Source organism: Meleagris gallopavo, chromosome 6, assembly GCF_905368555.1.
Source record: "Meleagris gallopavo chromosome 6, MGAL_WU_HG_1.1, whole genome shotgun sequence".
Taxonomy (NCBI): domain Eukaryota; kingdom Metazoa; phylum Chordata; class Aves; order Galliformes; family Phasianidae; genus Meleagris; species Meleagris gallopavo.
The window spans coordinates 24722784-24735549 of record NC_139409.1 but is presented as its reverse complement, the minus strand read 5'-3'; the positions used below and the strand labels follow the sequence as shown (position 1 = coordinate 24735549).

The following is a 12766-nucleotide window of genomic DNA, read 5'->3' as shown; positions in this document are numbered from 1 at the left end:
GTTTCCTTTTGTACACATTCAGTCTGTGTCTTTTCAGACTTGTTTAATCATTTTGCTCCCATCCAAGTGATGGGAGTCCTTCCTTTCTTCAGACATAACCGAAAATAATTAATAGAATGTCACAGTGTCATTTGTATGCATGTTTACAATAGTTATCACATTATTGTGCATTCATGTTCAAAAAACAGGTAACAGTACCCTTTAGCACTCATTTTTATTTTGTATTTATTCTCTATTTTTTTTTATCATTTTAGAAAGATACTTCAGTTCATAGTGCACATTAGGATGTGGAGTGGAGGGAAATAGGGGAAAGGATATTAATTTAATTATTTGCTGTTAGAATTGATGGAAATATTGCCTAAATGTAAAAACAATTAGTTACATTATTGTTTTAAAAAAGATCTGCTGATCTTCAGCAATGTTTTGTTGTAATTTCCATTTAAACTGAAGCTGTATTTCAGTGCTGTTTTTATTTTTCTAATACAGGAAATAGTGACTCTGAGTATTATCATTCTGTTTCCTTCCTAAGGTACTTGTGAACTTAATTTCTATATACTGTTTCCGTGGTTTGATCACAGACTTTTAAAAATGGATTTCCTGAAACATTCTTTAACAATGAAGGAAGCATTGTGATACAGTTTCTTAAGGAAGGATGGCAATTTCTCCATTAAAAAAAGAAGTAAAACTTTTCATTGGTGGAGATGTAAAAGGTTTTACTTCTGATAACTCTCTAAGTTTCATAATTAGGCAGTAGTTTAAGTAGCCCTGTTTGTTATTCTGAAACATAACATCCTTCTTGGGGTAGGCTCTGTGCTGCTGTGCTTGGCCACAGAGCACCACACACCATTGCGGCATCACCTCCTGAGTGCAGCGAACTGTATGGTCTATGTGAAGATGTGTAAGATGCTTCACTGCCAGTAGCAGTGCTGTCTTTCTTTGTACTGCAGTTCTGTGCATATTGCTTTGTTTCTGAACTTTGATTCAGGTCTTCTCAGGATCGAGTGAATAATTCCCACCAATTTTAATAGTAGAAGAGGTGCAATCTAGTCAGCACCTGGTACAAACACAGTTAAAGGGTAACATATACCTTCATCTAGGTGAGTGGTTCATGTCTGTTTTTCAGAATCCAAGAAGTACACTTATAGGTGGTTTTGGCTTTGCAATGTTACATGTTGGAAAAATATGACAGCCATAAAGTAAGGTACCTTTCTTTAAGGCTTCTAATTGTTGCTGAAGCCTTTGTGATCCCTCATTGTTTAACATATGATATCTGCAGTGCTCTAGATGCTTGTAACAAGTTAATCTGTGGTACTAGGTAGGTATTAATTCAGTGAGAGGGGGAAAAAAAACACCAACTGCAGTATCTGTCAAATTCATCAGTTTGGTTTCTAAAACAGAGAAGCATACATATCCTTGTACACGCAAGTACTAACAGAAACAGACACTGGAATGCCCCTTCTAGTGACTAACAGATTCTGGTTAACAGGGCAGTGCAAACAAGACCTACAACTTACGGGAATATTTTTCTCATAGCGGATGGGTGGACTGGGGACAGTAACTTTTATTCCTTACATGAGCTGGACTTAGTGAACATGTTAAATATACTATTTTTATTTAAGTTTTCATACAGCAACCCTAATTAATGAACAGTATTGACTATGGGGACAACTAGTACTATATTTATCAGTTCTCTAATCTCAGCTAGAATACAGTGCTTCATATCTTGACTTGTTCACATGCCCACTTTTGCATATAAAAGTGCTGTCCACAAAACTGCTGTCATCTTATAGCATGGTCTTCCACATTGTAAGGGGGTTGGTAGGCTATGGTAATATCACACTTGGCCTCTTTCTTAATGATTTGAGATTTTAACTCTTGCTTTCAGGTTCAGAGTATGAGGAGTACCTTCTCATAGGACCTGTTGCTAAGGTCCTATGAATAGTTGGGTCAGGAAGAAAAGAGAGTAAAGAAATAAAGAAGCGGTATGAGGAGCAAATAGACTGAAGAAGTGAATCTATTTGTACCAGATGTACTTTTATACTAAATTATGTAGTCTTTATAGTCTTGTTTGGCCTTACATGTCACACCTTTGCTTCCCTGTATGCTATATATTTTCTTCTTCTTTCTCTTCACTTATGTAATGAATGTAATGTAGAGTTTGCAAGATCCTGTGAATAAACTAAGAGAAACAGCAGAAAAGGAGGACCCACAGACTGAAAGCACCAAATCAGAAGATCAGCAGAGTCAGTAAGTCATATACACTGTATCTCAAAATAATAAGTATCTCTATCTATATATAATCTGATTTCTAGTTACAGAGGTCACCAAACATTTAAAACTGAAAATATAGACACGGGTAATTTGATCACGTTAGCAAAAAGTAAGCTTAACGCAAACATTACTGAAATGTTGCGTTGTGTGTATGAAAATTAATAAACTTTAAGATGAAATTGAGAGCTTGAAAAAGATCCATTAAACCTGATATGTTTCTCATCTTTCTTACCCGTGTCTTTATTTTTCAGCTTTTGCTTCATTTTTTCCTTAGTAAAGCAGCATCATATGGGAGAAGATATGTGAGCATTCTATTTTTCCCTTCAGCAGCATCTCCTTTCACCTGGGAATAGGATATGGATTCCTGATTGCTTTGAGCAGCAATTAGTTTTTGTAATGTATACAGCACTGGTTAGTAATCCAATGAAACAGGAGGTACTTAGTAAAAAGTGCATTTAAGTGTGCTGATGCTATCAAGGTTTGGGTTACCTGTAGCTCTGAGGTGAGAGAGACTTATGAATGGGCTGCTATAGAAACAGAAGAACAGGAGAATGAGATGTGATCCCTCCCCCACGGGACCATCAGGATTCAGTTGCAAGGAGATGCTATGTTGATATAATCCTGCTGCCACCTGTTGTTTTGACTATCTGTGCTTAAGGGAAGCACCCAGCTAAGGATCAGTTGTCAAAAAGCAGAGAACAACTTGACTGACAATTAGTGGATTTTGCTTGGCTATTTATAATAAAAGTTATTTTACTTGTTTAGGTTTATATCCACTGACCAAAACAAAATAGTCTATGCTTTCATTACATATATTTAGTTAGGTGAAGAATGAAAAGCTGGTCGGTTTTGACAGTTGGTCTTCAGTCTTATTTTGATTTTCAATAGACTTCTTCCAATACAACAATAAAATTCAACAATAAACCGGCATATATAGCAAAAGCAGGAGTCCGTATGGATTACTGTTTCCTTCTTATCATTATGATTCTGTAATGGTGTGACCAAAAAGAGAATAATACATTTGCTATTCCTAGAATTGTTTTCTTAATGTTTCTTACTCTTTCAAATTAAGGTTGATTTCATTAGATGAGGAGAGTCATACCAAGGAACCAGACTACTCAGGTATTTTATTTTGTGTGTTCACAACTCATAAATGCAGTATATGTTGTTTTCTTTTTTGTTTGTTTAATGTATGTTCAGTTTCAATAAGCAAATCCCTACAAATGCATAAAACTTAATGCCAGGAAGATCTGTTAAACATAATAAATATCTCATGTATAGTATCCCACTGCATTTCACTCGGTTATTCTCAGTTATGCAAATAGTTTGCTTTCCAAAGCATAATTCTTACACTGAGCAGATTCTGATCAGTAGATGTCAAGACAGGGAAACTGTGCTACTTACATACTAGTTTATTCCAGTGATTAAACATCCACTCTGTTAATAACTCATTGAATTCAGTGGAATTTACAGTTAAAAGGTAGGCAAAGTCATATTTAACTTCTGCCAATGACCTGATATGTGGTTATTACCCAGTGACACAGCCAGGCTCTAGCTGAAGATTCACAATGAAAGAATGGTAGTTGATGGAGAAAAATGACAGGAGGGGAAAATGTGGTTAGGTTTTAGAAAGAGCTCTTCTGCAAGGGTGGCGAAGAGTTGGAATAAGTCCTTACAGGAACTGTCATCCTTGGAGATGTTTGAGGCACATCCCTGGGAAGCCTGATCCAACTTCATAGCTAGTTATACACTAATGAGAGGCTCACAAAATAGAACCCAGACGTCCATCCAAGTTATGCTATGATTTTAAAGTATATCTTTATGTACGAAATTAATGGAGAATCTTCCAGTTCAGATCCTCCTCATGATAGGCTAACCATATTGATATCAGTAATACATCTTCTCTAGTCCATTACTTTTGAAGTTTTAGTTTCCATTCCTTGTCCAGCATCACTTTTAATATTTGAGCAGTATTACTGTACAAGACATTTCTGATACTAGTTTCACCAGTAATGTTTCTAAAGTCACATTCCTGTTTCTGCTCATTGCCTTCTTTTTTTTTTCTATTTCCAGAAATATCTCATTTTTCCAATTATGTCAAGTTAGAAGCTCACATTTGTTCTTTTCTTTTTTTTTTTTAATTTATGAAAGCATGGTTCACTTTAGTCACAGATTTCCAGGACTCATTCTTCCATTCTGAAGCATAGTTTATATTCTTTATTCCTAGAGATATATCTTAAGAATTAGTGGTATTAAATTCTCCAGCTTTACTGTAGTAACTGAGTGACTGGCCTGAATGACCACCTCTAACAGTCTGGAAGTTGTTTGCACATTTTTTTTAAGAGGGATTCTGTGTTTACTTCCAGATGGCTGCTAAAGCAATTGAAAAGCAATGAATATAACACTAAACCTTGCAGATCTAAACTGGAAACACTTCTACTTTGCAATTATTTTTGCCAACAACTTCTTTTGACATCTGTTAGTTGTCTTGTTCCTAATCCATTCAATATGTTTCTTATAGATATTACGCAGTGCTAACTTTCTAGCTGGAAGGCTGCATAGTGAAAAGTCAACTTGTTTCTAAACAAATTTCTTTGCTAAAAAAGCTCATAGTTTTATCAAAGAATTGAATTAGTTGTTTTGTTGTTGTTACTGTTTTGGTTTGATCTCCGTTTTTTATTTTTAAACTAAGCCTATTTTCCATGAAAATACATTTTATTACAGGAGCACTTGTCCTCCTGTTCTTCTACCAAGGAGCAATGATGAGCTACCAGCCCATAGTTACCTACAATTATTTGAATCACTGTGTTAGTTATTCTTTTTGTGTGTGTGTGTTTTCTTTAATTGTGGCACTGCATCAGGACATTTTTTTGGCAATTAGAAGTTTCAACCATTTTGCAGTTAAGCAATTGGATACTTACTTTACCAGATATTAAAATATTTTTGGATATAAAAACCTGATTTTTAAAATATTTTCTTAGCAGGCGTTGTCTAGAATCGTTCTCACTTGCTGAAATATTTGACAGCTCATAAGTATTATCCATAATATGAATACCTTGTTGTATCTCTTTCTCCTTTATTTCTAGAAGGAACTGAACTATTTTGGAATACTTCTGCTAAATTTTCCCTTCTTCATATACTAGCAAGTCTCTGACATTGCTAAGATTGTTTTTTTGTTCTGTTTTTTTTCTTTTTTTTTTAAGTACATCTTTATATTCTAAGGTAATCGACATGGTGCCACTAGTGATGGAACTGTTTATTCTCAGCTCTCCTCATCAACTGCTTCCATTTCTTAACATCCAGTTTTATAATAAACTGATACACAGTCAAGAAAAGCAGTTTAAGGAGTGATGATATCCTGAGCACTTTTGTGCTCTCTTCTGCCCTGTGGGAGTACAAACTTATCAAAAGCACATCTCTGCTTCTGGAGGAAAGTGGACATTGTTCATCTCTTGAGACTGCCTCATTTGGGTGCACCTAGCTTGGAGGTGGTCTTGTGCGGCAGGTGGTGTTGCAGAGGAAGATTTCACTTTGTTATTATTCAGAAATTTTACTTATTTAAAAATACTTACATCTTGGGTCTTTCACCTATGGTGACCAGGTTCATTTTAAACATGAGTAGCAACTGTTGCATGTTGAACATAGTGACACTGTTTATGAACATGTTGTCATTCTATCAACACCATCAAGTGCCAAGTGTGATTTGGTGTGTTTATGGCTCTTGATTACAGCTCATGATGGCAAGGATTCCCTATCCAAGTTACAAGGAAATGGTAACCACAAACAGAACTCAGGTGAAGTGTCTTAAGAAACTACATCTAGATGTATACAAAGTGTTTGTCTGTGTACTGCAAATCTCCTGTTGCTTTTAATTTTTTCTTCTTTTTTTATTCTTAGGTGCTGTAGATGACTTATTAGACCTGCAACCTGAAGAAAATGGTATGAAACATTTGTGCATATCTGTTTCATTTGCTTTTCAATCATAGGTACCAAGCATAATTTTAATCTTGGTTCTTTATTGCTTTCATAATCTGAAAGGCTGATATGTTTCTTAATGAAATTATTCAGTTGCAGTATTTAAACAGCATTAAAGGAAGTTCAACTTCATAAACAATTGAAGCACCGTGCCTGATGTAAGACTATAAACAAACCTTACTGAGGATAAAAACATTCCAGCAGATGATTCAAGGTTATATTAAATTGGTTATATTAATTGGTTTGCTCCATTGAAGTAGGTTGCACCATAAACCTTACCTCTGCTATAACTTTTTGCAGTCTCTGCATTAAAAAAGGTGGCCAGGAGGGAGAGGGAGGTGATTGTCTCCCTGTACTCGGCTCTTGTGAGGCCCCTTGTGGAGTACTGCGTCCAGGCCTGGGGCCCCCAACACAAGAAAGATTCAGAGCTCTTGGAACGTGTCCAGAGGTGGGCCACTAAGATGGTCAGAGGGCTGGAGCACCTCTCCTGTGAAGAAAGGTAGAAGGAACTGGGCTTGTTCAGCTTGAAGAAGAGAAAGCTCCGAGGAGACTTCATTGTGGCCTTCCAGTACTTGAAGGGAGGGAGCGTATAAACAGGAGAGGGAATGACTGTTTACATGGGTTGATAGTGATAGGACCAGAGGGAATGGTTTTAAACAGAGGCAGGGGAGGTTTAGGTCAGATATTAGGAGGAAGTTTTTCACACACAGGGTGGTGAGGCACTGGAACTGGTTGCCAAGGAGGTTTTGGATGCCCCATCCCTGGAGGCATTCAAGGCCAGGCTGGATGTGGCTCTGGGCAGCCTGGTCTGGTGGTTGGTGACCCTGCACATAGCAGGGGGTTGAAACTAGATGATCATTATGGTCCTTTTCAACCCAGGCCGTTCTATAATTCCATGATTCTGTGAACTCTTCACTTAGCAATACAATAGTAACCACTAGTTTTATACCAACAGTGAAAATATTAGAAAACATTTAAGAACTGGTAACTTCTTTCAGCCCTATAGTTAATTAAACCTGCTGTGTTGTTCTCAAATAGACGTGAGAACAAAGACCTTAATTCCAGGTTCTATTCCTATCCTTTTACTTTTGTTAGATTAGCAGCAGCTCAAGGAGATATGCTGTTCTTTTCCAAAGGGTGCTGTTTTACTTGCCAGATGGTTTATATTGAATTCTCTTGTGCAATAAGAATTTTGCATGTGGTTTCTTCATTTGCTCTTCACTTGTTCATCTGAAAAGAATGAGTAAAAAAAAAAAACCTTAACAAACAAGATCAAAACAATGTGGCGGCTCAGAAAGCAAACAAAGAACCAAAGAAATCCCTTTGTGTGGTTTAGTCATCCTTAGAGTTTTATTTGGGCTACTTAAGGTACAGCCTTCGTGATGGGTAAGCAAACACTTTTGACTTTGGTTTGCCACGGGCAGCCTCTTGTACTGTGGGGGGAAATTACATCTTAACCCAGGCAGAAACACTGAAAGTTTCCTTGGCTACCTCTGCTCATAGCAATCCTAATCTGTGAACTGATAGTGATAACTTCTTTTCTGTGGTTAACAAATAAAAAGGCCTTTTTTTTTCCCTCATGGTTTTCTCCTGAATCACGTGTTCTTCAACCTTCAGATATAGATAATGCATACAATTATTGTTCATACAAGTTTAGTCATGTCAGTTAAAAGCCTGTTGTTCTTTTTTTGTTTAGTGAAATAGTTAATATGAAAGTAGTTGTGGAGCAGCTACATCTGATAAAGATGCTTATGTTAACGTTAACTATCTACTTAGATTTTACATACTAGCTAGATTTAGACTAATTACTATTTTGCTATTTTAACTGCACTAGTGTAATTAGAGGTACACTTTTGTGTGTAATTTAGAAGGTAGTTTTTATCCTGTATTTCAAATAATGTATAATTGTAAATATTTTTAATTTCTTTCCCTACTTATTTATTTTTCTAATAACAGCAAAATGAGGCATGTTTGCAAAGGATTATGAGTATTGCTAGATGCTTGTTCAAACAAACACAGAAGAGAATATTGTGACGTTGGGTTTTTTAGTCTTTTACTGGGAGTTTGTGGTTGTTTTTCATGGATATTTTTAAGATTAGGGGCAGAATGTGAAGGTGAAGAAGCAATTTCAACTGTGAAAATGGGCAGTGAAACAGGAAAAGAAATAATAGAAGCTTTATAGGTGAGGTGAGAAAGTCCATATAATTCTAGTAATCTAGGACAGATACCACACGGGTAATATCTCGATAAGCAAGACTGTTTTCAAGATAACCATTGTTGCAAACAAGCAGAGCTTTACTGCTGCTTACTTGAGGTAGCTTCAGCATAGGCACCACCCTATCATCCCCTACTCTGCATTCTCTCCCCAGGAAAACCAGAAAGACTGCTGAGATAAGAAATGTGTCACTCTTCTGATTTCTGGTGGTTATGTGAAGTGCTGCAAGATTCAAGCGCTCCTCCAATGTAAAGCTGTATGTTTTACTTTCTCTCCCAGTAGAAATGGTACTTCTGCAATGGGATACCCAAATGAAGCAGTTTTTTTCCCCTAAGCTGTGTTGCTGCCAAATTTTTGTAACATATTTTATAAACATAATTTGTGATTAGTATTGGTAGTATGGTGTTATTAATGATGCCTTCTTTGCAAACCTTCCAAGTTCATGAAAGAGCCTACTGAAAGCAGATTTGAGATAGTGTCATCCGGTAGAAATCACAGTTCTTACATGTCTTTGAAACAGCAAACATCTTTTCCCTATATAAGAATGTACCGCACCGCATTGCTGCTTGGACAGAGAGAGATTTGGGGAATTGTAGGTGCTTGGAGAATGTTAACATTCTTTGCTATTTATGTGAAGATTGGAAAGAACCTCAATATTCTTGAGAACAAATTGTTTTCTATGGTATTTTAGTTATAGTCTAGTGGGAACATTAGAATTGACTTGTTTGTGATAGTTCTTTTTTTTTTTGGTCATGTGATGGAGCATAAAATGTGAATTAGAGAGGAGCTCAGCATCAGTGTTGACTTCAGCAATTTAAAAAACAATTGTATTATGTGTTGTCTTCTTTGTTTCTTAGTACATAGGTGTGTATGTTGACTCATCTGCCTATTTTTAAAACAGTTGTGCTGTTTTTTTCCCCTATGACTCAACTTCAGCCATTTCATTATAAATTACTGCAGCTATTAAAAGGGAACTTTCTTGAGAAGGTAATTGCATTTAAATCAAATGACCTGTTGCTCTGGTAGCAAGCACTGTGCCACTATCAATCTTTTATCTCAACCCCAGAATGTTAAAACACTTCTGCAAGCTGTATGAAACTCGGAGAGCTCTGCTGACATATTAGCAATTCGGAAAACTGAATTTGTTTCTGAGCCTTACCACAAGTTTGAAATGAGGGTAGTTAAGATAAACTGAACTGGGTTTCAGTAACATAACATCAGCATTGTTAACCACCATTTTTGTCCTCTATTTGCTCCCACAGTGAAACTCTAAATGTTTCCAGGTAAAATAACACTTGGCATTCATAGATGATTCTTTCTCTTTCCAAACATTATGTAAGCTAGTGGAAAGGATTATGGTTCTTACTGGATATGAGAATTCAAAAGTTACATGATAAAACAGCACCCTTTGGAGAAGAACAGCATATCCCTGTGAGTAATGAATAGAAAGTTATAAAGGCTGTCTTAAGTGTGTTCTCACAGAATTCTAGAGCCATCTCCCAGTTGTTTTCTGCTTGTATCAATCTGTTTGTTTTGAGAGGAAGTTTATGTAATACTTCAAAAAGTAGCTTATATAATACTTCACAGTACTTTTCTCCTGTGTTTTTAGTTATTAGACTATGTATTGATTTTGGTGGAGTATCTATTAGATACTTATGTAGGCTTGTAGTATTTTTAATGGACAATGAGTTTGAAGTGCAGTGCTGTTATCTAAGGTAATCAGGAAATAATTTGTTGCATAAGCTACAAGCTCAGGTGTCCAAGAGAATTAGTTCTAAAAGAGAAAATGACAAATATTCATAAAAAAAAAATCCCATCTTAGTTAATACATAGAAACTAGACTAAATATTTTGAAAATGTGGCTTCCATTCATTGATTGTTTTAATATTGATTTATCTTTACCCTCTGTTTTGTTCTGAGACAGCATCAAAGGAGCAGTTTGCAAAGTCCTTAAAATCAGAACCTAGTGATAAGGATGACTTGGTAATACTGGATGATATCCTCAGTGCTTCCTCCCTGGAAGAGGGAGAGTTCAGCAAAGAATGGACAGCTGTTTTTGGACAGGATGATCTCGCCATGAACTCTTCAGCTGGAGATGGGGATAACACTTCAGCTGTGGCATCGACTCCATCAGGCTATTTGCCTTCTCAACTATTGGACCAAAATATGAATGACTTGCAGTCATCTTTACGTGGTAAGAGCTCATCTTGGTATGTTATCATTTTGTTTTTGCTTTTAAGCTTCAGAGTATGGCTTTTTGCTATTTAGAAGTGTAGTGATGTTGTGCCATAGCTGCAGAAATGCTGAAGTTAAAGTGAAATGTGACCTGGAGAGGAACATGCATATTTTTTTCTAGCCCTGCATTTAGATTTGTGAAGGAATTACTTTAAAGCCTGAAGTCAGAATAATTATCTTGAATATTTTCATTATTATTCCTGATAGGTCTTTGACACATTTTTTCTGTAGTAGAAAATACTTTTGAATGGGTTTTACTGTTTGAATCATGACTGCTGTGTCTGTTTGTTAAGGGGCCAAAGAACCAAAAATGATTACTGTGTTTTGTCTGGAAATAGTATTTTTAAACAACGTAGTGAAAATCAATTGCATTTATTTTCTGTATCCCACACTGTTGTCGGGAAGGGATATAAGTGAGGTAAGAGTGGAATACCTTTTCCTAGCAGCCGCGCTGGTGAATTTGTGTTGTTGGCTGCATGTCTGTCTACTGATACAAGTGACAACTCCTTCTCCCCTGGTGTACTATGCTATTCTCTTTCTTGAGCTTTTTGAGCAATGGGAAGGGGAAAGGAAGAAGGGATACTAGAGGAAAGCCTTCCTTATTGCTTCTTTGGCCTGAGGGAGGGAGCGTGGTTAACCAGCTAACAGCAGCTACCTTTGTCCACCCCACTATCTGTAGCTGCCAGCCCAGATTTCTGTGTAGGGCGCTGGGCGCTGCAAACTAGAGGAGGATCATGCTGTTCTGGGCCCTGTTCCAGCAGTCGTTTTCATCTCCTTTGGGGAAGAGTGCTGTAGTAAGACTAGCAGACTGATTTCATCCTGAAGACTTCTTCTTGGAACCTGTGAAACTTGTATAATCATGTAGGATATGTAATGACCTGAGCCATTTTGGCAGGAATAAGAAAGTCAAAGTTACCTGGTAATTAATTCAGTTACTGTTCTTTCTTCCCGGCATAAGCAAGATACTTGGGTTCACTGACTTCAGTATTTAGATGGGAGCTGGGCAAATGACATTTGCAATGCTGTGCAATTTTATGATGAGATATATGCATATATGAGTATGATTAATAGAGTGAAGAGGGACTGGAACAGTGTAGGAATTGACTACATAAAATAGGAACAGAAAAAATAATGAGTCTTAGTCACTGCATTGTCAAACGGAACAGGGACAAAAGGAACAATGAAAAACACCTTTTTTGATGCAAGGACATACACAGATTTTAAGCAAATGACTAAAAATAGCAATGTATATATTATGAGAATTGCTTTTCTTGAGTTTTTGCATGTTTTTAAATGTAAACTTTTTTCAAGGAGAAATATTTTTATATATATACACATATGTATATATTCAGACAGCTGAGTATCTGTTTTTGTTTTGTTGTTGTCCGTTCTACTTGCATGAGACAGTGACATTGGCTGTGCAAGTTACAAATGTTGCATTCATGAAACACTAGAAATAGAAAAGTATTCTGTCAATGTAATATCATCATAGAATCACATATTAAAAGAGTAAAATATGTTGATGTTTTCAAATTAATTTCCAAGATTCTGGGAGAAGATAATAGTAATTGATCTACTGGCATTTGAAAAGCCACAGCCAATCAATTCAAATGATCATATCTGATAATCATCGTGTTCCTGGCTGAATCTAGTTGTCAAGTGAATTATTTTTATTTTTTATCTGAAGGTGAAATTGTATGCTTTTTATATCTTGTGAAATCTCATTTCTTCTGAAACTGCATTTCATTTCATGGCGCTTCTTTTGTATAACCTTGTCAAATCTGTGAGCAGTGACTTCTTAGAAACAAAAAAAAAAATACTAGCTGCAGCATAAGCATATATAAACAAAAATATTAGAATATGTGAGCTATGGATATTTTACTGAGGCATTTGTGATACATCTGTACATTGTGGTATACGTTTTTTTTCCCCCCTAATTGATGGGATTGCTTAATAATTATTCAGTGCGAGGTGCTGCAGCGGAGCCTAGATGGTGCATGCTTCCTGTGTGAATTTGGCCTTAAGACCATAAAAATTCTTAAAACTCACATGCTTAACTTTAAGCACATT

At 36.3% G+C, this 12766-nt stretch overlaps 1 protein-coding gene across 6 annotated transcripts in view; it reads left to right on the top strand.

Moving 5' to 3' along the window:
- ICA1 (islet cell autoantigen 1) overlaps window positions 1–12766 on the top strand; it is a 68406-nt gene that overhangs the window by 49307 nt on the left and 6333 nt on the right. For 5 of the 6 annotated variants that reach the window (XM_085227496.1, XM_085227495.1, XM_085227494.1 and 2 more), the window contains 5 exons: window positions 2156–2247; window positions 3344–3393; window positions 6003–6065; window positions 6169–6210; window positions 10386–10655. In XM_085227496.1, coding sequence (XP_085083622.1) covers window positions 2156–2247; window positions 3344–3393; window positions 6003–6065; window positions 6169–6210; window positions 10386–10655 — 517 coding nt within the window. The remainder of the gene's footprint in view (window positions 1–2155; window positions 2248–3343; window positions 3394–6002; window positions 6066–6168; window positions 6211–10385; window positions 10656–12766) is intronic. The other variant, XM_085227497.1, reaches the window with a different exon arrangement.